This window comes from Pungitius pungitius, chromosome 13 (genome assembly GCF_949316345.1).
Source record: "Pungitius pungitius chromosome 13, fPunPun2.1, whole genome shotgun sequence".
Lineage (NCBI taxonomy): Eukaryota > Metazoa > Chordata > Actinopteri > Perciformes > Gasterosteidae > Pungitius > Pungitius pungitius.
The window spans coordinates 786,416-813,116 of NC_084912.1; the positions used below are offsets into that span (position 1 = coordinate 786,416).

A 26,701-nucleotide genomic window follows, 5' to 3' on the forward strand; every position below is an offset into this window, starting at 1 on the left:
CTTTGTAACAAATGTTGTGAAGAGTTTAGATTGAATTAAAACCATCACTAAGATAACAGAGTGTGACCTGAGAGTGTTTTTTATTCTTCACTCCACTTTGAGGATCTGGTTGAACCTGTTGGGGCGGAACAACTTCCCCACATGAGTCAGAAGCTGCATAACAAAATATTTACCTTTACCACAAAGAACTTGTTGTTACATGCAGGATTCTTCTTCCTCATCACATGACACCTTGAACCCTCTGGCTCATATATCTGCTGTGCAAAGGGTTGTGGGTGGAAATAGCCAGTAAAGAAGCCTGCACTGTATAATGTGACTGAATTTAGAACACAAACTGATTCCTCCCTTCATCTCATACCAGTCTACAAACAACAACCGAGTCTAGTAACAGGAAGACATGTGACAGGTAGGATAGGGCAAATATTATAATTATAGAATAATAACTATTAAAAATACAAAGCATACTAATTAGACAGATGTTTGTCCCAAAATATTATTACACTTTTCCCTTCATACGCATTTCTTTTATTTTTCCATAACTAGATATGTGTTGAGAGCCCTCTGGTGGCCAGGACCAGTCACTGCTCAACAATGACGTCCTTCCGTGTCCGGTGTAAACAATTAAGCCAACATGGCGACCTGTGTGTAAGAGAACTTGCTTGTAGCATCATGGGTGAACCTGAAAGTACCGGGAGTTTGGTTAAATACTACTGCACCGCCGGTAACGGGATGGAGCGGTTCTTGATCGCTGAGGTGAAGAAGAAGCTGGCTGCTGAAGACGTGAGTGTTTTTATCAGTTTGAAGAACCGCACCAACGGCTCATTAAAAGTTAGCTTCAGGGGTTAGCATTAGCTTCAGGGGCTAGCTTTAGCTTCAGGGGCTAGCGTTAGCTTCAGGGGCTAGCGTTAGCTTTTTAAAATAATTTATAAAATATAATTTATATTATCAAACATAATTTATAATCAGTGGAGGTGGAACCTGATTATAAATATATACTGTCAAATATACATGTTGGCTTGCTTTATGCCATTTTTTTATTTTACTGACAAACCCCATTGCCAAACAGGGCGGTACAAAATAAAATGATAAAGTGCACATTTGAGGTAAACAAGGACTCAGCCTGTTTAGTGCAGTTAAACCAGAGCTTAATATTGAACAAAGCAGTCAGGCCTTATTTTAGAAACAATGAAGCCTAACTGTTACCAATTAAAAGGTGAGTCTACTACTTCTTTGCTTTCAGCAGCTCCTCAAACAGACAAACCTTTTGACATTTTCACACAACAGTCATCCACCCATTTTTTTATTCCTATTTTTTTTAAGAAAACATTAATCCCGTGTTAACGTTGTTAACAGCACGTTTAACTGACAGCACTAGTGTACATCACTATCCTTCGTAGGCCATCGGAACATCACATTTAGTTTGAGGGTTCAACACCATACTGGAGACCAGGGGAACTCTTAGTTGTTGACCTGCTCCTGTTGTTGTTGTTGTTGTTGCGTGTGTCTCCAGGTGTGTCAGATTGCAGGTAAAGTGTTGTTCAGCTCTTCTGTCGCCATCAACAGAGTCAGTGAGCTGAAGGCTGCAGAGAGACTCTTCCTCCTGCTGAGGAGAGACTCACCTGTGCACCTGTCTGCACACACAGGCCCAGGTACACCAGAGACCCTGAGACATGTCCCACAACGTGAATGGCTCAGCAGTCCCTACATTATGTCCTATGTGTGTTTCTTTTTATCATTTAATTCCTCAAATTGGTGCACTTCCTAGGAAATCCCAGCCAAATGAGGCTTTTACCGTATCTCAATGATAATAATAATAATAATATTGGCATCATAATAATACAAAAATAAACAAAATGGCTGTAGAATTGGATTTACATTCATGTTCTGGCTTTTGTTTTTCTTCTGATGTTTGCAGCTAAAGCTGCTTCCGTGCTTCAGTCCAGAGTGCTGGGTGACGTCGCCCAGTGGACCGGTGCTGCAGTGACGTGGAGCCGCCTGCAGGGGGAGCTGTCGGTCAGGAGGGCGACCGGGGAGAAGGAGCAAGAGGAGGAGGAGGAGGAGGAGGAGGGAGGGAGTGAAGAGGGGAGAGAGGAGGAGTTGAGCAGGAGAACATGTGGAGTCAAAGCCCAGAGGCTGAAGAGAAAAAGGGATGAAGAAGAAGAAGAGGAACAGAGGCCTGAGAGGAAGACGGGGGACACAACAGATGATCACGGTATGAATTCATTCTTCATGGTTTCTTTGGTTGATTATTTAACTTTCTCATCTAGTTTTATTGCATCTCTGCTTCTTCAGGGACGCGACCCAACCGGACCAAACCAGAGCCGTCTGTTCTGGCTCCGCCCACTTTTAGGGTCAGCTGCAAGTGCACCGGACCTCTGACCCGATACTTTAGCACACAGGTACCGACTGTAAGATGCACGTCAAGGGTAAGGTCAGCGTGATGTCATAAAATAGATAAAACCCAAATAAGTGAGTTTGGATATTGTGTCTCAATGTCTGTGTGAGTCTGTGTGTGCCTGCCTCATAGTGTGTCTGTGCGTGTGTCTGCATATTGTGTCTCATGATGTGTTGGTATGTGTGTCTCATGGTGTGTCTGCATGTTGTGTCTCTTTATGTGTTGGTATGTGTGTCTCATGGTGTGTCTGCATATTGTGTGTCTCTCAGGAGGTGAGCAGAGTGATCGGAGGAGGTCTGAGCAGAGTTCTGGGCTGGAAGGCCGATCTGAAGAATCCTCAGCTGGAGGTGAACCTTCTGTTACTGTTTTGGTTGATTTACCAGCTAAGTTCTATTTGTGTTGCACCGTTCAAATAATTCTACGTGTTTTTTTCAGAAATTAAATGAAAAAAACAGTATTTAAAAAGCTTTAATTTTCAACCCTTAAACAGAACTTCAAATTCCCATTACAAAAATACTTCAGAAAGTACAGGTTGCTCCTTGAAGATAATATTATTTTAAAAATCAAGAAAAATCCAAATCCAAAAATGTAACAGAATTTGTTTTAATGCCTGAACTATACTATATTACTATATACTACACTTATTCAGCTTATTCATTGAATCATTGTAGAGCAAGTTAATGTATTCACCACATCTAAATACAGCTAAACAATAACCAAGTGCTTTGAGATGAATTCAAAGTGGCCTTTTTAAATAAATGAAAAATGAATGGTCCAAAAGAGGCGAGTAAATGAAAGTGTGTCTTTAGTCTTGCTAACTGCTTCACTGCTGTAATTAGCGAGCTAACGCTAGCTTGATGGATGATGAGTAAACAGCAGCAGACCTGCTGGAGGCTCCTCACGTCAAAACGGGACCACGTGGTTCTCTTGTGTCACGTTACGTTGATTCTTACTTTATTCAATGTGAAATACTCGCACTTCAACCCACGTCTCTGCCTGCGTCATGTGACTCAACAACAAATTAGTTACTAGTTTCTGTTTGAAAATATAAATATTTTCTGAGAAGTCTGTGTTATAAAAGCATTTTAACCAAAGACATTTTGTGTATTCTTTTAGAAATCAATGAGCAGAAAGTGACTTCTTATCATTGTTTGTTTTCTTCAGGTGAATGTTTCTCTGAGTGATGACCACTTGCTGCTGGGGTTTCCTTTAACCAGGTCAAACACTGAATAGAACCAGCATATATGTGTGTGTGTGTGTTTATGTATGTAATAAACAATACTCATGTCTGTGCCTCCTCCAGGTTGCCTCTCGCTAACCGGAGCTACATGAAGACCACGGGCCTGAGGTCCACCGTCGCCTGGGCTTTAGCCGCCATGGCTCACATACAGGTAGGAACACACTTACACACACACACACACACACACTGCTATTCCTTATTCACGGTTATAATGACCTCTGCAAGGAATCTACTTCATTACATGTATAATATGTTAACAAACATATAATATATTATATTAATCATATACGCACATGGCTTAAATCTGATTAAATTTTTGTTCATCTTTAACTTTTCTCATCTAAATTGAGAAAGATTGCATTTAAAAGTCTTTGTTTAGTCTTCCCTTTAAACTCAGATTAGATTGAACCCAAACATTAAACCCTTTTAAATTGTGACCCAGTAATCACTTTAAGCTCAGCTGGGGGTCCAGCTGTTACAGGACTTTAGCTGTGGGACAAATGCAGCGGGTCAAAGTCCCTGAGAGAAGTGTCTGTGTGTCTCCCGTCCTCCAGCCGGGCTCCCGGGTGCTCGACCCGATGTGCGGCGTGGGGACCGTCCTGATAGAAGCGGCCCAGGAGCACGAGGTCGGGACCCACGTGCTCGCTTTGAGGATTGAATAGAACGGGGTGGTGGTTCTCTGTGGTTGAACCGCTGTGTGTTCCAGGCTGTGTGCTTCCTGGGCGTGGACAATGACGACGGACAGCTGCAGCGGGCCAATGAGAACGTAGCATTCGCAGAGCTGCCTCACAGGATACAGCTGCTGAAAGCTTCTTCCATGAGTAAGAGACGAGGAGACGAATGTTTGACTGTTCCTCTGCACAAAATATCTCCAGCTGTGACTTAACCAAACGTACAGATGTGTCCGTGGTGAATCAATGTGTGTGTGTGTGTCTGTGTGTGTGTGTCTGTGTGTGTGTGTGTGTGTGTGTGTGTAGTGCTGCCTCTGCACAGTTCCAGTGTAGACGCTGTCGTCTGCGACCTCCCGTTCGGCAGGAAGTTCAGCACCAAGACAAACATGGCTGCCAACCTGCCACTCATCCTCGCGGAGATGGAGAGGTTTGTGTGTCTGTTGTGTCTTTGTGAGAGTAAATGTGTGTGTTCCTGTGCACATAATAGAGATCATTCTACATTTGTGTAACGTCCTTAATGAATGTTTGTGTTTCCAGGGTTCTCCGTGTCGGAGGAACCTTGGTTCTCCTTCTGACTCCTCAGTTGTCGTGTCTCCTCAAAAGACTCCTGGCACAGAAAGACGCCGGAGCGACATGCAACCAGGGGGCGGAGCCTCCAACTGGGAAACCTCGCCGCCCGTCTCCTCCTCCGTCCTCCACAGAGCAGCAGACCGACCCAGTCCTCGGGGGGGTCAAACCGCCACGCACCCAGGAAACAGACTCTGCGCTTCAATACGGTGCCCCCCCCCCTCGCTGCTCCATGGAGCACCAGGAGACTCTGAGGGTCAGCTTGGGGGCCATCGATGGACTCCTCCATAAATACGTCAAGACAGACTCTTGAAGGTTTTAAACGGATTAGTCGAGGCGTTGATGTGATTTAATTGAAGCTTTTTGCTCCGCGGGACCTTTCTCTGCTGGAGATTAACTGTAAGAACTCACATTGTGTGTCTCGGGTGGTTTGGCCACTTGTCATAGTCTCTTCTGTGTGTTTGTGTATCTTTCTGAGTCCCTCAGGTTGAATGTTCCACCCGTTCTTCTTCTTATCCCACATGTGATACCATCCTAACTGCATTTGAAAGAACCAAGACTGGGGAATTAGTTCTATGTCGTTATTCGGTTCTTTGTGTTGTCAACAAATTCCCCACAAAGACCAGAAACAGTTTGTCCCTGATAAGGAACATGCAAATATGTAGGTTCACTTAAAGACTCCAGCAAATATCTGTTAAACTGGTTAAATGGTGTATTTTTAATAAATGTTTGTTTGAGAGAACGTCAGTAAATACCTTAACTCATTAAAGAAGGCACGTGTCACCATGGCGACCATCTTTTTTAGGCCTGTTGCAGAGCAGGATAATCTATCATCGAATCATGCTTCTTTGGCTCATTTGTTGACCACAGATATAAAACATCCGTCCTCTGCTCTTTAACACAAACCCATCATTCTGCTCGTCAGTTTCACACCGCGGGCAGGACGAGGCCACGCAGGCCTTACTGGTTTTATTCCTTTCCTCGTTAAATATGAACTTTCTGTGTTTTTGCTGCCATTGCAGATTAGAAAACAAGTTTGTTGATCCAATCCAGATCAGATTTATCTTTTAAAGAAATGTGTAACGTGAATCTCTTCGATTTTTTTACGTCATGCAAAAAAATGAATGATTGATTTGTAATCTCTGAGGTGTCCCGTAGTTTAGTCACATTTCTGCATTAAAAATAAAAACTATCTTAATTGATGAACTCCATCTCTCCGGAGGCTGCGCCATGATTCCCACTGCGCATGCTCACTGCGCAGCGGCGGCCATGTTGGAGCCACAGCGGACTCGGGCTGCGATTTTCTGACGCCGTATTGTTTTGGTTTTTTTAATCTGTGCAAAACAACAAGCGTTCGTTGGGTGGCTCGCGTCTGTTCACCTGCGCCGCACTCGGCCGTAGGGGATGATGAACTCCAGCGTGGACCTGTCCCGGAGGAATCCGCAGGAGGACTTCGAGCTGATCCAGCGGATAGGAAGCGGCACATACGGAGATGTGTACAAGGTAAAACATGGGAGAAGACACACTGCGGCGGAGCGGCCACGGAGGGGCCCATTATCGGACGCGCTGTCGCGGCTCCAAGCTAATCGTGTAGCCGCCGTTAGCTCGTTTTCACACCTCTTATCATGTCGCTGCCCGGGCGCCATTAGTCAGGCACGTAGCCTCGATGCTTGTTATTGTCTTGGCCAGACCTTTTGTCAACATCCGGGGTTTAAAGAAACGGCATTTGTTAGCTAACAGCTCTCCAGTTGGTCTAGAGATCACAAGCAGCCATGGCTGATGTTAACTGCAAACATCCCGGTCCTTTACGTCATTATTCACGTTATACACGTGTTGGTAGTTACGAAGAATTAACGTACGCTACGGTGACGTTTCATTGTCTAAATGTTGTGGCGTTTTAAGTTAATTTTAAATAACGGCTGACTTGACTGTTGTCCGTTAAAAAAGACGACAGCTAGCCGCTAGCTAGCAGTCCGAGAACGGGCGCAGCTTAGCTGCTAGCGTGGAGGAGCTAACCAGGCTTCTTCGCAGTTTGTTACAAATGGTGAAAGAAGCGGTAGTTTTGTAACCTGCACGTGAACATAAGTACAAGACGGACAACTTAATTTCCGCCCCGTAGCGTGATATTTGAGAGCTTTACCTGAATTTGTTCAAACGGTCTCCCTTTTGGTCACAGAGCGAGAGACTGACAGCTAGCTGCCTCCCTGAGCTAACTCGCGTAGCTCACTAGCTAGCTACAACAACAACAACCAGCACTGCATCACCTGTTATAGGCGCGATTCATGTTACAACACCATTAGCACCAGTTGGCCCTAATTCAGTAAACGGGGAGGTTTGTTTTCAGTGTAGCATGTATGATTAATGTGCTTCCATAGTAGTTCTGTGGGGCCGGACACTTCATCCGGGCCCTGTGCTGCTAGCTGACCGCCTGCACCCCGCAGAGAGGGAGCAGTTCCGGTCCCGTTGGACCTCAACGTGCTCCTTATACGCTCCATAGAATGACATAACAAACTATATCATAAAGTTAAGTAGAATGCAACGTTGATATGACAGACCACAAGTAATGCTGCAGCACTTAAACAGATGCTACCGTGCAGGATGGTGTTGTCATTAATCCACATCTGAACTCCACAGACCTGAGACTGTGTTCATAATCGATCCAATACTATTAAAACCCAGCCATCAGATCTCAGTGAGGATGGCTTAGGATCAGTGTCATCAGCACATCAGTCAGGTAGGGGGAACCTCCTAACCCGTAATCTGATTCCTTCAAAACATGTGTGTGAATAATATATATATCTATATATATTATTCACACACAAGTGAAATGCATCAATTGCTCACAAAATCCCCCAAAACAAACAAATGCAAACAAACAAATATAAATTCCACAAAAAACGAAACTCCCCAAATCAATGCAACTTTTGTTGTTTCCTTTCAGATCAAAGTTAAGAAATGCACAGCTTCACTGTAACAAGTGCTCGTCACATATCGGCCGTTCCTTTTCTTTAGTGTCCAACATCCTCAAAGGATGCTCGCTGAGATGCGATAAGAGGTTTGTTGGAACGATTTGCTGACACCAAAACGAGCTCGTTGTTGTTCTGAATGTTGAAGCGCTGCTGAAGTTGAATTATTTCGTCGAGGGATTCACTGTTTACGTCGGCTGTTGCAAAACTAAAGGTGAAGGACCGGATGTGAGCGGTGGGGACGCATGACGTCAGGAATATTACGGCGTGGGCTGAATTAAAATTTTACTAAGCAACTAAAGGATTGTAATCTCACACTGTTGCCATCTTCTTGACCGCCACCAAAAACGTCCCGAGTTTAACTCAGTAGTTAGTTCTGACTCAACAGTGTGCGTCCTGCTGAACCCAGGTACCACTTCAACTGTTAACTAAAGCTGTTTGTGCTGCAGTCTGTCTGCTGACGTATTTGATTTCACTGCCGTGTGAGGGCGGATGTAGGACTGTGATGTGGTAAATGCATCTGTATCAATAATGCTGAAGGCTGGAGACCTTTGGAACTCATCGATGCCACTAAACCCCAACCGTGTGTCCCCAATCTCCCCCCCCCCCCCCCCCAAGCATCCCTCCCTACTGCTGCTAATCTAGCTGGTTTCTAATTGAGGTTCGGTATCTTTCCTCATTGCCCAGACGTGGTCTGACGTTCCTTCTAGAACCATCACAAAAAAACAAGATCCAGCTGATTCAAGTCCACCAAACAAATGGGAGTTGCTTTGTTTTGGTGACCGTTGCAGCATCACTGAATGAAGTCACTCAAGTCATCATGTATCTTTGTTGAAGGACACTTTGGGGCCCAAACCTCTGGATTAAAGGATCCCTCCTCATTGTTTGAGCAAACCTGCGGCTTGTACAGGGATGTTTGAGCAGGAGGCGTATTAAATCTAATACAAATGTATATAAAACAGGAAATAAAAGTTTCCCACAACGCCACCTAGTTTGGGGAGTCTAGGTCTCCATAAAAAGAGATTCTTTTGTACCGGGGAGAACAGCATGGGTCACAAGATGTACAACCAAGATTGGAAGATGCTTTTATTTTAGACTAAAAACCCATAAAATAACTTATTTTAAAATCCAGCTAAAAGAATTGTAAGAAAAGAGAGTTAAACTGCAGGTAAAAAGACTTCAGGTTGTGGACCGCTGTTTTGTTGTCACCATGTTGTGTTCGTTGCGTCCTCCTCGTTGTTTACAAGCTGTTCCCTCAACTCGCCAACCTTTGCCAAGCTTTGCTTTACCAGCGAGTCAAATACCTGAACTATGAGGTGAGGGTGGGGCCAGTGTTCACAGGCTGCTGCTCATGGTGCCGCCTAACAAAGCATTCCACACCTCTCTAACACTAATCATTAGCTGTGTGTCCAGACGGAGGCCGCTCTGCTCCTTCTTTCCTCCTTTGTTTTTGAAAGGTCGGGGGAGGCCACAGCTTACGTCCACGCTCGCAACTGCACACGGCCCGCTTACTTTTATGTGTGTGTGTGTGTGTGTGCTTTCTACGTGATGACAGCGTTGTTACAAATGGAGTCGATAAGAGAAGAAGGGTTGAGATGATTCTCAGTCCTGCAGCGGGGACATCGACAGAGGTCACAGGTCAGCTGGTTGTGATGTAAAGGTCACATGTTGGAAACCTGAAATCAGTTGGTGGCCAGGAAAGAGAGATATATTTATAAAAACCTGACTGGTGCTGAAAAGTCTTTTATTCATACGATGTAATACGATCCAAATGGACTGAATCATCACCGGCACACGATGGGTTTCAATACTTTCTATTTCTGACTTCTGCACCATCTCACACACACACACACAGACACACACTCTGTCTCTGGGACTGAAAGGAGGGATTCAGTCTTTTATTCATGAACATTTCATATGCGAGTCCTCAGCAGCCCTGCTGCTAAACGTAAACACGGCTCAAGTATTTATAGAAATCTGCCTCCGTGTCCTGCAGAAACAGAACGACTCTGTTCCTGTTGATGTAGATGAAGAGCGCAGCAGGACGTTCACTTCTTCCTTATCTCCTTCCCTCCTTCAGGCTCGTAATGTCAACACAGGAGAGCTGGCTGCTATCAAAGTCATCAAACTGGAACCAGGTGAGTTTCTCTACCTGCTCCCTTTTATTCTGAAATAACTTCCTCTCAAGCGCCAACAATCAATCAGTGGAATGGAAATGGGTGGAATGTGCTTGACGATGAACGCGTGCTCCCTCCAGGCGAGGACTTTGCTGTGGTCCAGCAGGAGATCATAATGATGAAGGACTGTAAGCACTCCAACATCGTGGCCTACTTCGGCAGTTACCTCCGGTAAGTGTGAGAGAGACGTGAAAGACACAACTCAGCGCTGTGTGTGCGTCGTGCTCACGGCTCGCTGTGCCTGCAGGAGAGATAAATTATGGATCAGTATGGAGTACTGTGGAGGAGGCTCCCTGCAGGACATCTACCACGGTGAGAACACACACACACACACACACACACACACACACACACACACACACACACACACACACACACACAGTCTGGAGATAAGAGTGCTCTTAGTTACCTCTGTCCTCGATGTGTGACCTCGCTCCCTTCCTCCCTTCCTGGTTTCCTCCCCCAGTGACCGGGCCGCTGTCAGAGTCTCAGATAGCCTACATGTCCCGGGAGACCCTCCAGGTAAAGTGTCCTCTGGTCTTTGACTGCTCCACTTCTCGTTGTCCTCCACAGGCTCTGCATGGGATTAGGAAAGTCATGATTGTGTTTATATCTATTCGTATATTTCAGTAGTTTTAATGATGTGTTAAACAAATCCTGATTGATCTTTTATCTTTTTAAATGACCTGCTGCACATACTTTCTGGTCCAAATCATACTGAGATAATATCGTTTTGAATTGAATCATAAATTAGACCTAAAACAAACACTGTGACCGAAGCGCCACAGCGGCTTCAAAAACCAGGAAATGTCTCCCTGGATCCAAACATCTGGTTTAATGGAACATCTGGAGCTGATGGAGCTGATCAGACTTCTGTTTCATGGTTTTTGTCTCCCTCTGAGCTGCTGTGTCCTCGTGTCTGCAGGGTTTATACTACCTACACAATAAAGGCAAAATGCACAGAGACATCAAGGTGAGTTCAGAGACCGGCTCACACATAATAATCACTTCACTGCTGTCGTTAATCATGATTACAGGTCATCCAATGATTATTGATCATAGTCCAGAAGGAGCGTTTGAAGTGGAAATGAAAGCATGACTTGTTTTCTGTTTTCATCGACAGGGCGCCAACATCCTGCTGACGGACAACGGCTACGTTAAACTAGGTGAGAGATTCTGAAGAGCCTTGTTTACTGCCCCCCCCCCACTCCACCCCCCACACCCCATCTAACCACTGTCTTCTCCCCCCAGCTGACTTCGGTGTGTCGGCTCAGATCACAGCCACTCTGGCCAAGAGGAAGTCCTTCATTGGAACTCCGTACTGGTCAGTCCACTGTGCCCCAGAGCGTCCTCAGACTGGACGTCCCAGCAGGCTCGCGTGTTTAATTCTCCCCGTTTACCCCCCCCCCCCCCCCCCTGTAGGATGGCTCCAGAGGTGGCAGCAGTAGAGAGGAAAGGAGGTTACAACCAGCTGTGTGACATCTGGGCTGTGGGCATTACTGCAATAGAGCTGGCTGAGCTGCAGCCCCCCATGTTCGACCTGCACCCCATGAGGTGTGTGTGTGTGTGTGTGTGTGTGTGTGTGTGTGTGTGTGTGTGTGTGTGTGTGTGTGTGTGTGTGTGTGTGTGTGTGTGTGTGTGTGTGTGTGTGTGTGATTTGAGGCTCTTTAGGCCCTGACTCCTGGAGGTATTCATGCGTATGAACATCTGTCGGCTCAGTAATGGACTTCCAGTGAAACACGTCAGTATTCTGCTGTAAACCAACTCTTGTTTACTTCCTCTTCCTCCTCTTCTTCAGGGCTCTCTTCCTCATGACCAAGAGCAATTTCCAGCCTCCTAAGTTGAAAGATAAAGTCAAGTGGTAAGAGCTCAATGTGGAGACTAAACACAGTTTAATCTAAGCTTCTGGTGCCAGAAGATGACCTTTGTCTCTCTGTCTCTGTCTTTGTCTCTCTGTCTCTGTCTTTGTCTCTCTGTCTCTGTCTTTGTCTCTCTGTCTCTGTCTTTGTCTCTCTGTCTCTGTCTCTCTGTCTCTGTCTCTGCTGGACGGCAGGACGAACAACTTCCACCATTTTGTCAAACTGTCGCTCACCAAGAACCCGAAGAAGAGGCCCACGGCTGAGAAGCTGCTGCAGGTGAGCAGTGAGATGAGTTTATTGGATAAAGCTCGTTATTCTTTCTTTATTATTCAAACGTTATAATATGCGACACCTCTTTGTCTCTTTGTCCCCCCCCAGCACCCTTTCGTGTCTCAGCCCCTCAGCAGGACGTTGGCCATCGAGCTGCTGGACAAATCCAACAACCCCGACCACAGCACCTTCAACGACTTTGACAACGACGACCCTGAACCCGAGGTAACCTTTGACCTTCTGCTGGGTCTGTGTGTTGTGGGCGGAGTTGTTTGCTCCTTCCCTCCTAATGGTGCACCTCTTTCTCCCCATTCAACCTCTGACTCATCTTCCTGCTTTTGTCTTTCTCCTTGTTTCCTTTCCTCCCTCGTGCTCTTCTCTCCTCGGCTTTCTCCTTTCTTCCTCTTTCCTTTCCTTCTGGTAGCGCTTCTCCTTTCCTCTCTCATCCTCTCCTCCCGTCTCCTTGTCCCCGCCCCTTTCCTCTACCTCCTCCCCAGTTTAAGTACAGGGGTCATTTTCTACCCATAAGCCCCGGCGCTCGGCGTGCGCCTCGTTTGGCGGCCCGCTGGAAGGTACCGGTTTGGGCTGCGGTGATGTCGTTCTAACAGCTGGCTGGAAGGAGGCGTCTGCTGGTGTTGTCATGGAAACGGCCAATGGATCACAGCGCTATTTTTAAATAGAATTAACACTTAATAGATACTCTAAACATGATTAAACTCTGATTGCATCAACGCAAACAGGAAGTCCTCAGGAACCACGAGCAGAGGATGTAGATACATGAGCTTCATACGTTACCTCTACTCCATGGAGGAGCAGGACCTTCATGTCACAGAGACTTATTATCCAAACGCAACATCTACACTCTGTAGTTTACACGCAGCTGTGACAACGTCATCGCTCGCTTCCATGACAACAGTGAACGCCGCCTCCTGTCCGTCAGGTTCTGCTGCTCGTAAAGATGTGTGATGTCATGTTTTTGAACGACGCATCTAAAACCGTCAGCTTCTCTTCTGCTGTCCTGCTCTTTGGGACATAAATCCTCCTAAAATATAATGAAATGTGTAGAATGAGACATAAATTCAGATTTATTTTATATATGATTCATCTTCAGGTAAACTTTAGATGAAACGATGAACACGATACAGATGCATTATGAGGTGGAGCTTCTTGTTTTTGGAGGCCACTTCATACATGTGTGTTTGTGTAAGTGATCTTTTAGTGATTGAGGTGCTTTGGTTTGAAGTTGCTGTGTTTATTGTATCTTCTTAATGTTAAATAGTGACGGCGTGCTGTGGTTTGATTTGTACAAACATGAACACAACATTACGTCCCTTCTAAAGGAGACATCTAGACCCTCATGTTCTCCACATGGACACCAGAGTGTCCTGATGGACGCGGCTCGGACGCCTTCCTTGAGACCATGTGACCTCGTGGTTGTGCGTCGGGCTGCTTTTGCTGTGGCATCAAATGAACCCGTCGTCTTTGTCTCCGTGTCCTTCTGAGCAGCCGTTTGACTCCTGGTGTCCTCTCTCGTCCCCGCTAGTCTCCGGTCTCCGTCCCCCATCGGATCCGATCCACCAGCAGGAGCACCAGGGAGGGGAAGACGCTGTCGGAGATCAACTGTGAGTTCAGCCGTGACGTGAGCAGAGCGTCGCTCGGCAGAAAGCTCCATAACCAGCGTGTCTCCTCTGCTTCTCCTCCCTCTGCCCCCAGTTGGCCAAGTGAAGTTTGACCCCCCGCTGAGGAAGGAGACGGCGCCTCACCACGAACCGGTGAGCGAGACCATCACCACCATCATGTTAAAGGAAGGCCGATGTTTCTTTGCTTTTTGTAGTGAGGGAACAGTCTATTTTCTCTATTTCTACATTGCAGGTTTGTAATGAAATGTGGGTTATTTGGTATTTTCAGCTGATGCTGAAGGTGTTTCTGCTGCTGTTCATTACTTTTAAAACCACTGAAGGGTTTTCTGGTGGAAACGTGCGACGGGTTCTCAGAGCGTCCTCTTCTTCTCTGCTTCCTTCACTCTTCTACTTTACATCATGTTATGGAACATAGTGGGCTCTTCTCCAGTCACGTATTCGTCCTTCAGGTTCCACCTTCTCCCTGAAGGTCATCAGATCTCCATGAGATCTGATGTAATAATGTTAGAGCAGCAGCACTGTGAGTCTGGACTGAGGTCTGTGTTTCACACCAGCTGAAGAGCGGTTCTTCCTACGCTATGAACAGGGTCAGTGAACGCCCCTCAGATGTGTTTAGATGAGACTAAACGTCCTCACTCGCTGTCTACGTGAAGTCATGTGACCGTGGCGTTGGTCTACAGCCTACCGCCAGCTTCTCACCTCTCCCCACTTCACGCTTAAAGGCACGTTAGTGAAGTTTAAGTTGAAAAAGACGAGATTATTTTCCGCCCCCTTGTGATGCTAACGTCCCGTTAGCTTCATAGCGTCCATCAGGACACTCTGCTAACGTCCTGTTAGCTTCATAAAGCCGCTTCCCCCCTTTAATCCTTTCCTCTTCGTATCGGACTAATACTCCTCCATTGCTCGCCCTCTTGCATCAGTCCAGGGTCATGTATTAACTGAGGTTTCTCTCTCTCGCTCTGTCTTGCTGACCAGTGTGAATCTGAGCCCTATCTGGACTGTGTTGAGGAGCTCTACTATACCGCGAGATCTAATCTGGTAGTACTCTTTCTATCTCTCTCTCTCTCGTCTTCTCTTATTTTATCATTTAATCCGTCATCATCTCTTCCACTTGGTGCCTTCTTGTTTTGTCTTAATGTCTCTCTCTTTGGTGATCTGTCCTCTGAAGGACGCGCTCTCGCTGTCTCTTTGATCCGTTCTTCATGTTTTCATCTCTCCAGACTGCTGGTTTGTTTCTGGCTGCTTGGTGTCCAGCGTGTGTGTTTTTTCTCCATCTCCACGGTTTTGTTCCATCCACTCGGCTCCGTCCGTCTGTCACTGTTCGCTCGCTTCTTCTCTCTCTGAACTCGGCTGTTGCCGCTCTGACTGGTGTCCTAGTCGTCATGGTGATAAGAGTCTTTAGTGATGTGGTTGTTGTTCTTCCTCCTTTTTTTCTGTGTTCAAATGCACACAAACATCACATGAAATAGTGACTCTGTGGGTACGAGGAGGCCTTTCCTTTCACTCTGAAATGGAGGCACCTCGTATTTCTATCACATCGCTCTGCTTGTTTCCACACTGCGGTTCACTTGCTACATTCGTCTTTTTATGGAAAATTAGATCAAAATGCCCTAAAAATAGAAGCTTATGTGAAACCGAACCGCTTCACGTGATGGAGAATCGTTGTTATTGTCACTGCAATAAACTAAAAATTATAAAACAGATGTGAATTATGACTCTGATAATAAGTCATTAAAACTCTAATAGTTGTGATCAATGAAAATGGAACCACAAACTAAACGTAAAACGAGGGAGTCTTGTAGGTGATGTAATAAAACAGATCAGATGTTAATATAAATCATCATTGATTAACAATTATCACCAGCAGCAATAAGTCGTGATCAGGGTTCAATAAAAGTTCCTCCCTCTTTTCTTTAGTTGATCACATGATCAAACCAGACACACTTCCCTCATCTTTTTAGGCCACAGTGTGAACTCTGAGAGTCGGATGTTTCTCCATCAACGCGTTGGACAAACTGTTTGATTGTACTTGATGATCCGAGGGCTTTTATCACTTAACGTCGTTTCCTCTCATTTGAGGGGGTTGAGTGACACTCGGCCCAGAGCTCCGCCCCTTTTTATGCCCCATGGAAGCTGCGAGTCGTCTAATGTCGTCTCTTTGTCTCGTAGGACCTGCAGCTGGAGTACGGACACGATTCTCCACATCTGCTGGGAGGAAACAAGTAGGTCACTTCCTGTCCTCCATCTACAGCTGGAGATGTAACAGACCCCCCCCCCCTCTCACAGAACTTAATGTTATGTTTACTCCTTTCTCAGACTTTATAAAGAGCAACTTATTTTTTAGGGGTCTTATTAATGTTCCATAAAACCATTAATCATTTATTTTCTCTTCATTCCACAAACAGAAGTCTCCTCAAATCGGTGGAGGAGGAGCTCCAGCAGAGGTAAGTCAGACACCCCCCCCCCCCTTCTTGATTTGCTGGTGTTTTAACCACGCCCACCCATCGGCCAATCGCAATCCCTGGCAGCAACTAACCGAGCCAATCACACGCCACCAACGGCGTCTCTGCTTCTGGGATTCTTCTGGCTTTGGTTTTCCTTCCTGCGGCTCGCTTCACGCTTTGGTTTCACCAGGATGAAAAGCTGCGCTTCATAGGAGCTTCCTGCAGGAGCACGGCTTAAAGACGCACGCACACGCGCACGCACACACACACACACAGGTGTTTATACAGTTTTCTGCTGCAGCTGGACTCAAGGCCCACCATGTGAGATACTCTGTAGTTCCTTTGATTCAAAGTAGACGATGATCTTTGAGGTTTTCATTGTCGTTGCATGAAGACACTTTACAGACCTCCTTTGGTTACTTTTAGGTTATTACATTACAAAGGTCATTTAGGTCATAGTTTTGTTTCTCTACATTTCTTACTTTTGTGTAAACACAAGGAAAATATGTCTTGAGTTCTGAGTTTTAGCTGCAGGGCAGAAATGTAGACTATTAACTTTAATTTGATTTAATTGTATCTTTAGAAGGTATTTGAGTTTCTCCTCCTAAAGAGACAGGATTTTTAATGAGTTCTTTTTCACATCTGAATATCTTCTACTTTACTTTGGATCAGCTCTTTCAGAACAACATTCCTTCTCTCAGGCAGAATGTCACAAACTATTAAAGGAACATTGCAGGGAAAGTTCTGGAAGGATCTTTAAACACATCGTTTGTACCGTTTAGGGTCCGTTTGTTGGAGTCTGCAGGGTCAGAGGTAGTTTGTGGATGAAGCTTCACTCGGATCTCCCTCCTCCTTTTGTCATCCCTTACTTCCTTTGCTTGCTCCCTTACTCCCTCCCCACCTCAACCCCCTCTTTTTCTATTCTCCCTCCTATCTCCACCTCCTCCCAGGGGCCATGTGGCTTACTTAGGGGATGATGATGGTGAGGATGGTGCAGATGATGATGAAACTCACACTCAGTAAGTCCCCCCCCCCCTCCCCCCCATGTAGAAAGCAGGAAGCCTTGCCCCCCTGGTCCCCTCCTCGTGAGGAAGAAGAGGGAGACGAGGAGGAAGGCTTCCCGTCTTTGCCACAGTTTCATCGATTCATTTCTATGCTGCACAAACGTCACTGTGTACCCCCCAAACCCTGTGTGTGTGTGTGTGTGTGTGTCTGTGTGTGTGTGTGTGTGTGTGTGTGTGTGTGTCCGTGTGTGTGTGTCCGTGTCCTCTTTTGCTTCCTATAAAACAGTTTTGGGCATCCAGCCTCATTGTGCAAAAAAGCCGCGGTGGAGCGGGGCGTTGGATTTATTTTCCACTGCAGACACACACAGACACACACACACAGTACGGATCCTGTCAGAAAATGATCCATTCGAAGCGTAATCCTCGTTAGCTTTAGCTAAAAGCTAACCACGCTTGCTAGCTTCATGCATTTGCTAAGTATCATTTCATGATGTTCTTATTCCTTCCTTTTCCTTCCCGATCATGTTTATGACTATTTACTAATATGGTGATTAATGTCATTGTTGTGCGTCCTTCCTCTCAGAGTAACACTGCCTCGTTGCTAACGGGTCGCTAGCAGCACCTGCAGCTCTGCAGGGAGACGAGAAAGAAGCAGGACGTCCCACTCGTGATCCTTCTGTCCCTCAGACGATGGTGGAAGCAGCTTCTTTCTCATCTCTGTGGAGAGCTGCGCGTGATCAAGCTGCTTTCTATATATATCTATCTATATATATAGATATCTATCTATCTATCTATCTATCTATAGATATAGATATCTATGGCATCTATCTATATATATATATATATATATATATATATATATGATAGATATCTATCTCTATCTATCTATCTATCTATATATAGATATCTATGGCATCTATCTATCTCTCTATATCTATATAGATATATAGATAGATATCTATGGCATCTATATCTCTATATATATATATATATCGCTCATTTCCATCTGTGTTTAATCTGTACTCCCTGCATCTTGTGATCTGATTGGCTCTCAGAGGGTCTGACCGGGGTGAACATTTCACATGTTGTGTCTGTGGGATCGAGGCTCTGGTTGAATTGGTCGTTTTGAGGCTTCTTTAAACTCTTTAAATACATCTGGTGTGGATGTGCAGAAAGCATCAGTTTGTCTCTGTGAGAAGTGAAATCCGTCCTTCATTATCAAAGTGAAAGTTACTTTAAATGTCCAGTTAAACAAAGCCTCATGATGTTGATTTAAAATGAAACCATTTGTTTTTAGTCTGAACCTCAAACGTTGTCTCTTCTTTCCTCAGTAAATCGAGCACCATCATGAGACCGAAGGTCCCGCCTCCTCTTCCTCCAAAGGTACCAACAGTCATTCAAACCTTTAGCTTAGCTTAGCTGTCCTCTTATTTTTAAACGCGATGCGCCTGTTGCATTATGGGAAATTGTCTTTCTCTTCAGCCCAAGCCGATCTGCCCGTCACCACAACAACAACAACAACAACAACCGCCGCAGAAGCCCGACGACAGCCAATCGCACAGCGAGGACGACGGCGGGGGCGGGACCATTAAGCGCTGCCCGGAGACGGCGAGCCCCGCCAGGCCCGCCTCCAGCGTGCCCCCGAGGCCGCCGCCCCCCAAGCTGCCGCCCCACCGCCGCAGCAGCCTAGGTAACGACAGCCCGAAGCACGCGGCGGCCGTGGAGAGCGCGGCCCCAGAGGATGATGGGAGCTTTAGGCATTTCTGGGAGTGGCTCCACACGCCTCACACAGAGGAGGAGCTGGAGGAGGCGTGGGAGGTGCTGAAGGAGGGGAAGGAGGAGCAGGAAAAAGAGGAGAAGGAAGAGAGTAAGAGCAGCCACTCAGTAGTGTCCCCCGCCGTCCCCCCTTCCGCTGGTGTCCCCCCCCCCCCCCCCCCGCGCCTCCCCCATTAGTCTGTTTCATGAGTCCATTAACACCTCCTGTTTGTAGCTTCTTCCGCTCCATCAGCTCCTGCTCAATATAAGTGTTTGTGCTTTTCTGTGTGATCGGATGTTTGATCCATGGATCAGAAGCTTCCCCCCCCCTCGCGTCCCAGGAGGAAGGACGAGGCCCAAACATCGTCCTGACCTTTTATTTATTAAGCGTCACTGTTTAAAGCTTTTGATTCTTTGTTCGGAAACAAACCTTCCTTCATCTGATGAGTCATTAGTGAATTTATAATCATTTTATGGGGGAAGTTTCCTAAATAAAACTACTTATATTAAGGCACTTTTCTCTTTAATGAGAGAACAAGCCGAACAGAAACAAACCACTAAGTGAAACCATGTCAGTGTGATTCCAACATTACATGAGACCACCTGCAGGGTTTAAATGTCCAAACGATATTGGAGTTGGGACCTTTTATAAAAGCCACTGAGGTTTTCCTCTCTGAGTCGATGGAGAGACGGTGACGGTCTGTTTTAAGGAGGAGAGAAAGTACTTCTGCTGTAGAACCGGTTCCTCCTCCTCATTGATGAAGACCCTTCGGCTCACGACTGTTTTTGGTGCTCCGTGTTTCCTCCTCCTCCCCCTGGTGTCCTTCTGCTCATAGAGGTGGTGGGGGGGGGTCCCAGGTGATGAGCGGTGTCTCTGTTATTTCAGGTAACGGGCTGAACACGGCGCCTCATGGGGGGGAGAGGGACGGTCCGGCAGAGAGACAGTCCACCATGCCCCCTAGTGTCCCCCTCAGGAAGGACAAGAAGGACGTTCCAGTAAGATCACTCGCCTCAGAGCCTCCTTTCCTACAACCCCCCAAATGTGAAATTAATCTTATTGTCTTATTGTGTGTGTGTGTGTCACTGTGTGTGTGTGTGTGTGTGTGTGTGTGTGTGTGTGTGTGTGTCCCAGAAGCCGATCAGTAACGGCCTTCCTCCTACGCCTAAAGTTCACGTAAGTGCTCTCCTTCCGTAATAAGATGTTATCCGGGGTTTTGATTTTTGTTTTCGAGAGTTCCTACTCTTATTGAATCTTTGACGCGTTTCCTAATTTTGTCCAGTTCCACGTCTTCATATTTACTACTTAGTCATAATCTGAGGTCTGAATATCGTCTATAATCCATCTCGTTCACAGATGGGAGCGTGTTTCTCGAAGGTGTTCAACGGGTGTCCTCTGAAGATTCACTGCGCCACTTCCTGGATCAACCCCGACACCAGAGGTGAGCCACGGACACTGGGCCCGGTCAGAGGAGAGTGGACCCGGTCAGAGGAGGGTGGACCCGGTCAGAGGAGGGTGGACCCGGTCAGAGGAGGGTGGACCCGGTCAGAGGAGGGTGGACCCGGTCAGAGGAGGGTGGACCCGGTCAGAGGAGGGTGGACCTCTTACAGGGACTCTGGTGTCTTATGTGAAGCTGGTGTGTTCGTCTTTGTGCTTTCAGACCAGTACCTGATATTCGGGGCTGAGGAGGGAATCTACACGTTGAACCTTAACGAGCTTCACGAGACCTCGATGGAACAGGTGAGACCGGAGACCAGCCTCGTTAAGATGATGGAGAACATGGTCTTCTTCCTTCTTCATACTTGATATGCTGGAGCTTCCTAATGAATGACCTTCTCCTCCCCCCCTCGTGGGCAGCTCTTTCCTCGGAGGTGCACCTGGCTCTACGTCATGAACAGCTGTCTTCTCTCCATATCCGGTGAGCTTCTGCATTTGTGTGTGACGTTAAACAACAAAATAAGCTTTGTTCTCCCGTCGTCATGGTGACCTTTGTTCCCTCCCTCCTCCCCCGAGCAGGAAAGGCCTCTCAGCTCTACTCCCACGCTCTGAGCGGCCTGTTCGAGCAGGCCAGGCAGCTGCAGAAGTTACCTGTAGCCATTCCCACCCACAAGCTGCCCGACAAGATGATTCCCAGGTAACCAGGAAGTCCATAAGGTGTTTCCTTTACCGTACCCCTCACACTGTGTAATGTGCCTCTATGTCTGACTGCAGGAAGTATGCGGTGTCCAATAAGATTCCAGATACTAAAGGCTGCCAAAAGTGCTGCGTAGGTGAGTTTTAGTGGTTTTAAATGTTTCATATTTGGAGGGTTTGACGTCACAGACGGAGTGAGGCTCGTTGTTCTGTTTCAGTTCGGAACCCGTACACCGGCCACAAGTACCTGTGTGGAGCCTTCCAGTCCAGCGTCATGCTGCTGGAGTGGGTGGAGTCCATGCAGAGGTTCATGCTCATCAAGGTCGGTCTGCTGGGAACATGTGACTCTTTCTTCTTCTCTTGTTCATTCAAACGTCTTTGACCCTCTGAGCCAAACCTCTAAGTTTTCTACTTCTAGTCGTGATTGTTGTGCTTCCATGAAGGTGAAGACTTTATTACAGTGAGAAGACCAGCGGACCTGCGCCTCACCTTCATAACGCTTCTCGCTGCGCCTCCTCAGAACATCGACTTCCCGCTGCCGTGTCCTCTGGAGGTCTTTGAGATGCTGGTGGTCCCGGAGCAGACGTACCCTCTGATCTGCGTGGCGGTCAGCAAAGGGACCGAACTCAACCAGGTGGTGCGCTTCGGCACCGTCAACCCCAACTCCACCTCCTCCTGGTTCACGGAAGCAAGTGAGCACAGCGGGTCGCTTCCTTGTGTGTTGTTGGAGGTTCTGTGTCTTAGAATGTATAAATTATATATTATATAATACACCGTGAGTAGATGGACCGTGATTGGCTACCTAATGTTATGATGTAGTGTTCTGAGGTGTAAAATGTTTTTGTGAATGGACTCTGAAGAGAAGCAGAGAGACTTTTATTCATACTGTTACTATTAATACTGTTACTATTATTAATACTGTTACTATGGAGATGCGATGTGTTCCAACATGGCGCTGTGACGTCTCTCTGCAGACACCCCACAGACCTGCGTGATCCACGTCACTCAGCTGGAGAGGGACACCATCCTGGTCTGCCTGGACCGTGAGTCCACCTGCTCCTCACTGCAGCCTCCGCTCCACTGCATGACGGGTTCTGACCTTTCTCCTCCCACACAGGCTGCATAAAGATCGTGAACCTCCAGGGCAGGTTGAAGTCCAGCAGGAAGCTGTCGGCCGAGCTCACCTTCAACTTCCAGATCGAAGCGACGGGTAAAAAGCAGAATCCCAAAGCCAGAAGGAAGAGCTCGGCGTCTCCAAGTGAATGAACGTTCTTCCTGTTTCTCAGTTTGTCTCCAGGACAGCGTTCTGGCCTTCTGGAGGCACGGCATGCAGGGACGCAGCTTCAAGACCAACGAGGTGAGAGCGTCTCCTAGCTCCTCTCCTAGCTCCTCTCCTAGCTCCTCTCCTAGCTCCTCTCCTAGCTCCTCTCCTAGCTCGTCCCCTAGCTCCTCTCCTAGCTCCTCTCCTAGCTCCTCTCCTAGCTCCTTTCCTTGTTCGTCTTCTAGCTCCTCTCCTAGCTCCTCTCCTTGTTCGTCTTCTAGCTCCTCTCCTAGCTCGTCCCCTAGCTCCTCTCCTAGCTCCTCTCCTAGCTCCTCTCCTTGTTCGTCTCCTAGCTCATCCCCTAGCTCCTCTCCTAGCTCCTCTCCTTGTTCGTCTTCTAGCTCCTCTCCTAGCTCCTCTCCTAGCTCCTCTCCTAGCTCCTTTCCTTGTTCGTCTTCTAGCTCCTCTCCTAGCTCCTCTCCTTGTTCGTCTTCTAGCTCCTCTCCTAGCTCGTCCCCTAGCTCCTCTCCTAGCTCCTCTCCTAGCTCCTCTCCTAGCTCCTCTCCTAGCTCGTCCCCTAGCTCCTCTCCTAGCTCCTCTCCTTGTTCGTCTCCTAGCTCATCCCCTAGCTCCTCTCCTAGCTCCTCTCCTTGTTCGTCTTCTAGCTCCTCCCCTAGCTCATCTCCTAGCTCCTCTCCTAGCTCCTCTCCTAGCTCCTCTCCTAACTCCTCCCCTAGCTCCTCTCCTAGCTCCTCTCCTTGTTCGTCTTCTAGCTCCTCTCCTAGCTCATCCCCTAGCTCCTCTCCTAGCTCCTCTCCTAGCTCCTCTCCTAGCTCCTCCCCTAGCTCCTCTCCTAGCTCATCCCCTAGCTCATCCCCTAGCTCCTCTCCTAGCTCATCCCCTAGCTCCTCTCCTTGTTCGAGTCCTGGAAAAAACCTGGAAAACTCTTTGAAGGTTTACTGCAGCACGTCAGTGCGTTGTTACCTTTTTACATTGTGTTCATCAGATCACTCAGGAGATCTCTGACAGCACGCGCATCTTCAGACTACTGGGGTCAGACAGGTGAGGCCCCTCAGACACTCACTCACTCTCTCTCACACACACACACACACACACACACCTGCTAACATCCTCTCTGATGTGTCATCACTGAAGACGTACCGACTGTAGAGATCCAGACACCAACAGAGGCGTCGCTCTGCCCAGGTACCTGCTGCTCGCCGGCCTCGCCCTTCTGCTCGGGACTCTGATCAGCGTTATTGATCTGTGTGTGTGTGTGTGTGTGTGTGTGTGAATGAAGGGTTTTAAGTCTCACACCAAAATGCTCTCATCTGGTCTTCTGTAAAACCAAAGACCTCCTCGGTCCGATCTGAGGATTAGTGTGGAATCTTCTGGCTTTGAGCTGCCTTGGTGCCGCCGAGACGCTTTTGGTGTCTCGTGCTGAGCGTGTGTGTGTGTGTGTGTGTGTGTGTGTGTGTGTGTGTGTGTGTGTCTGTGCGTGCGTGTGCGTGTGTGTGCGTCACCTTGAAGGTGTTGAGGGAGTTCTTGAGGCCGATGATCTTGTTGTGTGTGTGTGTGTGTGTGTCTTTACGACATTGGCTTCTCCAGGCTGGGACGTCTTCTGCCTCTACGCATCGCTGCGATTAATCAACACAAACTCCTGGTTCTTCACCGTGTCAAGAACTCAGTCGTGTTTAATTCTTTCTTCTCCAGAGGCCGTCGTTCTTCGGTTTGTGATTCAAGGTTGAAGAAGTCACGTGACGGCCTGTGGAAGCTGAACTGCGTGTCTTGTGTGTCTTGCAGGGTGGTGGTGCTGGAGAGCAGGCCGACCGACAACCCCACAGCCCACAGTAACCTGTACATCCTGGCAGGCCACGAAAACAGCTACTGAGACGCTAACACACACACACGCGCACACACACACACACACACGCTTAAACACACACACTCTCTCTGGCCACCACTAATGAGGCAAACCGGGGGAGACAGACTCACTTCTCGCGACCTTTTACCGCCAAATCGTCCCGCCGAGCCGCTGGCTTTAGACGCGCGGCGTGTGCACGTAGCGTAGCGCGCGGTAGCGGAGGCGGGGCTTGTCGACTGCTGGTCTGGGTCCAGTTTGACTGGAGGCGGCCGGGAACCGTCCCTGAACGCCGTCCCATCTTTCCCCTGCGTTCTGCACGCGAGGCGTGACGCCGACACTACTTCTTCTTCTACTGCTCGCTCACATGCTACGGCTAGCTGCGCTAACGCTAACGAGGAGCCATCTTGCACAGAAATCCTTCGGCGTCTCTTTGTCTTCCTCGTCCTCTGGCTCTGCTTTTTTTATGTTTTTTTAAACACACTTTATTTATTGTGGCATGATGTACCTTTAACACGCAGGATGGCGTTTCCTGTCTTTAGTTTTTTTTAAAGGATATTAAAGAGAAAGAAGGCTTTGCCACCTGCGCCGTCACCACACAAGTGCTTAATCCACCTCTATTTAACTGTTGTACATATAAATGTAGTATTTTTGACAGATGAACACTAAAGAAGACGACGTAGGTCACTTAGGTGGCGTGTGTCAGACGGACATGATCATGTGACGAGGGGCTCAGCGACCGTCGGCCATTTTCACCCAGCGTCACCATAGAAACGTGCTGCTCGTTTGCGCCGTAGCAACAGTTTCAAACTTACGTGTTTGTTTTTGACATCCTCCCTTTTATGCTCTTTTAATCAGAAAGCAACTTTTTTTATTTTGTTTTATTTTTTATGGAACCACTGGTGTTTAAAGTTTGCACAGAGAAAACGGTGTTTAACAAACAAATGTGATGTCATTATAATATATGACCGTGTGTGTGTGTGTGTGTGTGTGTGTGTGTGTGTGTGTGACAGAATATGCACGACGCACAAGTGCTCCATAACACATCTGGTTTTAACATGTGACCGTTGTGTTTCTGTCGCCCCCTTTGAGAGCTCCAACAGATAACAACATTATATTAATACACTAATTAAAAAACATTAATTTATATTTATTCTGCAGATCGATATCTTTAATCTGTACAGAAGCCCGATAGTGATCATCTAGTTTTCTCTATTTATGACTTGAACAGATGGGAAAGTTTTTAAAATAAACACTTAGAACATTGGTTTGTTCCTTCCTCCCCCTTCAGTTAAAATAAATAAATATACACGTTTTTAATTGATTTTGGCAAAACTAAACATCTGTTCTGACTTCATAAACTCAAGAGAAATATAAAGAATTACCAGCTGCCTCTCAGGGCTTCTGTACTCAATTAAAGCGCAAAAAGCCCGGTTCTGTTCCATGGGTTCTGTAAAGGAGGCAGAAACTCCTCGTGTCTCAGATAAAGTTCTTATTTCCATAGAAGCCAGAACACATAAACATTCAAAGTCAAACGCTACTCAGTTCACGAGTTTCTACTCTTTGAATCCTGAAATGAGACATTCTTCATATTCGAGTCACTGTCATCTCTGAAGTTAATAAAGATTTAAAGCTTAAACATCTAATTGTCAAAAGGGGAACTTTATTCAGGAAGGAAAGTTGGTTGTTTTTGTTTTATAACTTTTACCCAACGTCAAATATAGATTCAGAGTTATATTCATATAATCCGATAATTTAACAAAACATTTCAAACACGACCAAGAATACGTATGAATATAAAATCACATTTTACTTCTATTGGAGGTAAATGTGTCACATTCGGGGTTATTTTTTAGTGTCATGCCAAGAAATGTTTTTATTGAGAAATTTAGATCAGAAAATGTTTAAAACTCCAGGAAATGTTTTGTGTAGACGGATATTAAATGATCAGAAGTTAAGGAACTGATAAGTTATTAAAACACATGAAGCGAACGACCAGTGAAACACTTACTTTTATTTTGAAACCTTATCGGCTCGTCCTGCATCATAAACAACTGTTCTTAGTTCAAACGTGTGATTCTAGAGCCTCACGGCGCTTTTATTCCGTTTTCTAACTTTTCTTTTATTGGGGGCTTAATTTTTCTTTTTCCAGATGTTTCTGTGGGATTAAATGAACTTCCGTTGCCATGGACACGACCTTTAAACTCGGGGCCAACGCGATGTGCTGCAATGTCAAAGTGTTTTAAGGGGCTTTATTGGAGGTTAAAGCAGAAACACAAACACGTCTCCTGTAACTTCTTCTTTTGTTCATAATGCAACGCACATGTTATGAAATGTACATAGTGTAAAATAAAAATGGGTTTGTTTTACATACTGTATAATTGCCTATATTTTGTTTCAGATTTATGAGATGAGGGTTAACACATTAAAAAGAAGGAACTCGACCTGTGTTTGCTGCTT

General features: G+C 46.6%; 2 protein-coding genes across 9 annotated transcripts; both read left to right on the forward strand.

Annotated features, from left to right (window-relative positions):
• The first annotated feature begins 619 nt into the window (after positions 1 to 619).
• thumpd2 (THUMP domain containing 2) lies at positions 620 to 5,615 on the forward strand. Its single transcript, XM_037466506.2, has 11 exons — positions 620 to 780; positions 1,511 to 1,649; positions 1,916 to 2,212; positions 2,293 to 2,399; positions 2,665 to 2,742; positions 3,560 to 3,612; positions 3,699 to 3,786; positions 4,190 to 4,261; positions 4,342 to 4,456; positions 4,613 to 4,733; positions 4,844 to 5,615. The coding sequence occupies exons 1-11, from the start codon at positions 670 to 672 to the stop codon at positions 5,184 to 5,186; spliced, it is 1,524 nt and encodes a 507-aa protein (XP_037322403.2). The 5' UTR covers positions 620 to 669; the 3' UTR covers positions 5,187 to 5,615.
• Positions 5,616 to 6,112: 497 nt separating this feature from the next.
• LOC119214634 (mitogen-activated protein kinase kinase kinase kinase 3-like) lies at positions 6,113 to 26,685 on the forward strand. Of its 8 annotated transcripts, none has more exons than XM_037466491.2 (35): positions 6,113 to 6,376; positions 9,920 to 9,977; positions 10,097 to 10,187; positions 10,264 to 10,328; positions 10,483 to 10,538; positions 10,942 to 10,989; positions 11,140 to 11,182; positions 11,268 to 11,340; positions 11,439 to 11,570; positions 11,815 to 11,877; positions 12,070 to 12,151; positions 12,254 to 12,370; positions 13,689 to 13,767; positions 13,859 to 13,917; positions 14,761 to 14,823; positions 15,955 to 16,007; positions 16,191 to 16,229; positions 17,180 to 17,248; positions 18,565 to 18,616; positions 18,716 to 19,100; positions 19,875 to 19,984; positions 20,121 to 20,162; positions 20,343 to 20,427; positions 20,647 to 20,726; positions 20,844 to 20,904; positions 21,003 to 21,120; positions 21,198 to 21,256; positions 21,338 to 21,441; positions 21,640 to 21,811; positions 22,094 to 22,162; positions 22,237 to 22,329; positions 22,406 to 22,476; positions 23,387 to 23,442; positions 23,536 to 23,586; positions 24,184 to 26,685. In XM_037466491.2, exons 1-35 carry the CDS (start codon positions 6,278 to 6,280, stop codon positions 24,269 to 24,271), a joined length of 2,985 nt encoding a protein of 994 aa, XP_037322388.2. In that variant the 5' UTR covers positions 6,113 to 6,277; the 3' UTR covers positions 24,272 to 26,685. The 8 variants fall into 8 exon arrangements, with proteins under 8 accessions (XP_037322388.2, XP_037322394.2, XP_037322390.2 ...); XM_037466497.2 differs by having other exon boundaries at positions 18,716 to 18,923; XM_037466493.2 differs by lacking the exon at positions 23,536 to 23,586.
• The last annotated feature ends 16 nt before the right edge of the window (positions 26,686 to 26,701 follow it).

Bases quoted from the DNA above. Each gene is read 5' to 3' on its own strand.
- thumpd2 (XM_037466506.2), top strand. From the start codon at position 670: ATGGGTGAACCTGAAAGTACCGGGAGTTTGGTTAAATACTACTGCACC. The intron at 4,262-4,341 runs GTCGGGACCCAC...TGTGTGTTCCAG, and splicing joins AAGCGGCCCAGGAGCACGAG to GCTGTGTGCTTCCTGGGCGT. The intron at 4,457-4,612 runs GTAAGAGACGAG...GTGTGTGTGTAG, and splicing joins GCTGAAAGCTTCTTCCATGA to TGCTGCCTCTGCACAGTTCC.
- LOC119214634 (XM_037466491.2), top strand. From the start codon at position 6,278: ATGATGAACTCCAGCGTGGACCTGTCCCGGAGGAATCCGCAGGAGGAC. The intron at 14,824-15,954 runs GTAGTACTCTTT...TTTGTCTCGTAG, and splicing joins ATACCGCGAGATCTAATCTG to GACCTGCAGCTGGAGTACGG. The intron at 21,257-21,337 runs GTGAGTTTTAGT...GTTCTGTTTCAG, and splicing joins CTGCCAAAAGTGCTGCGTAG to TTCGGAACCCGTACACCGGC.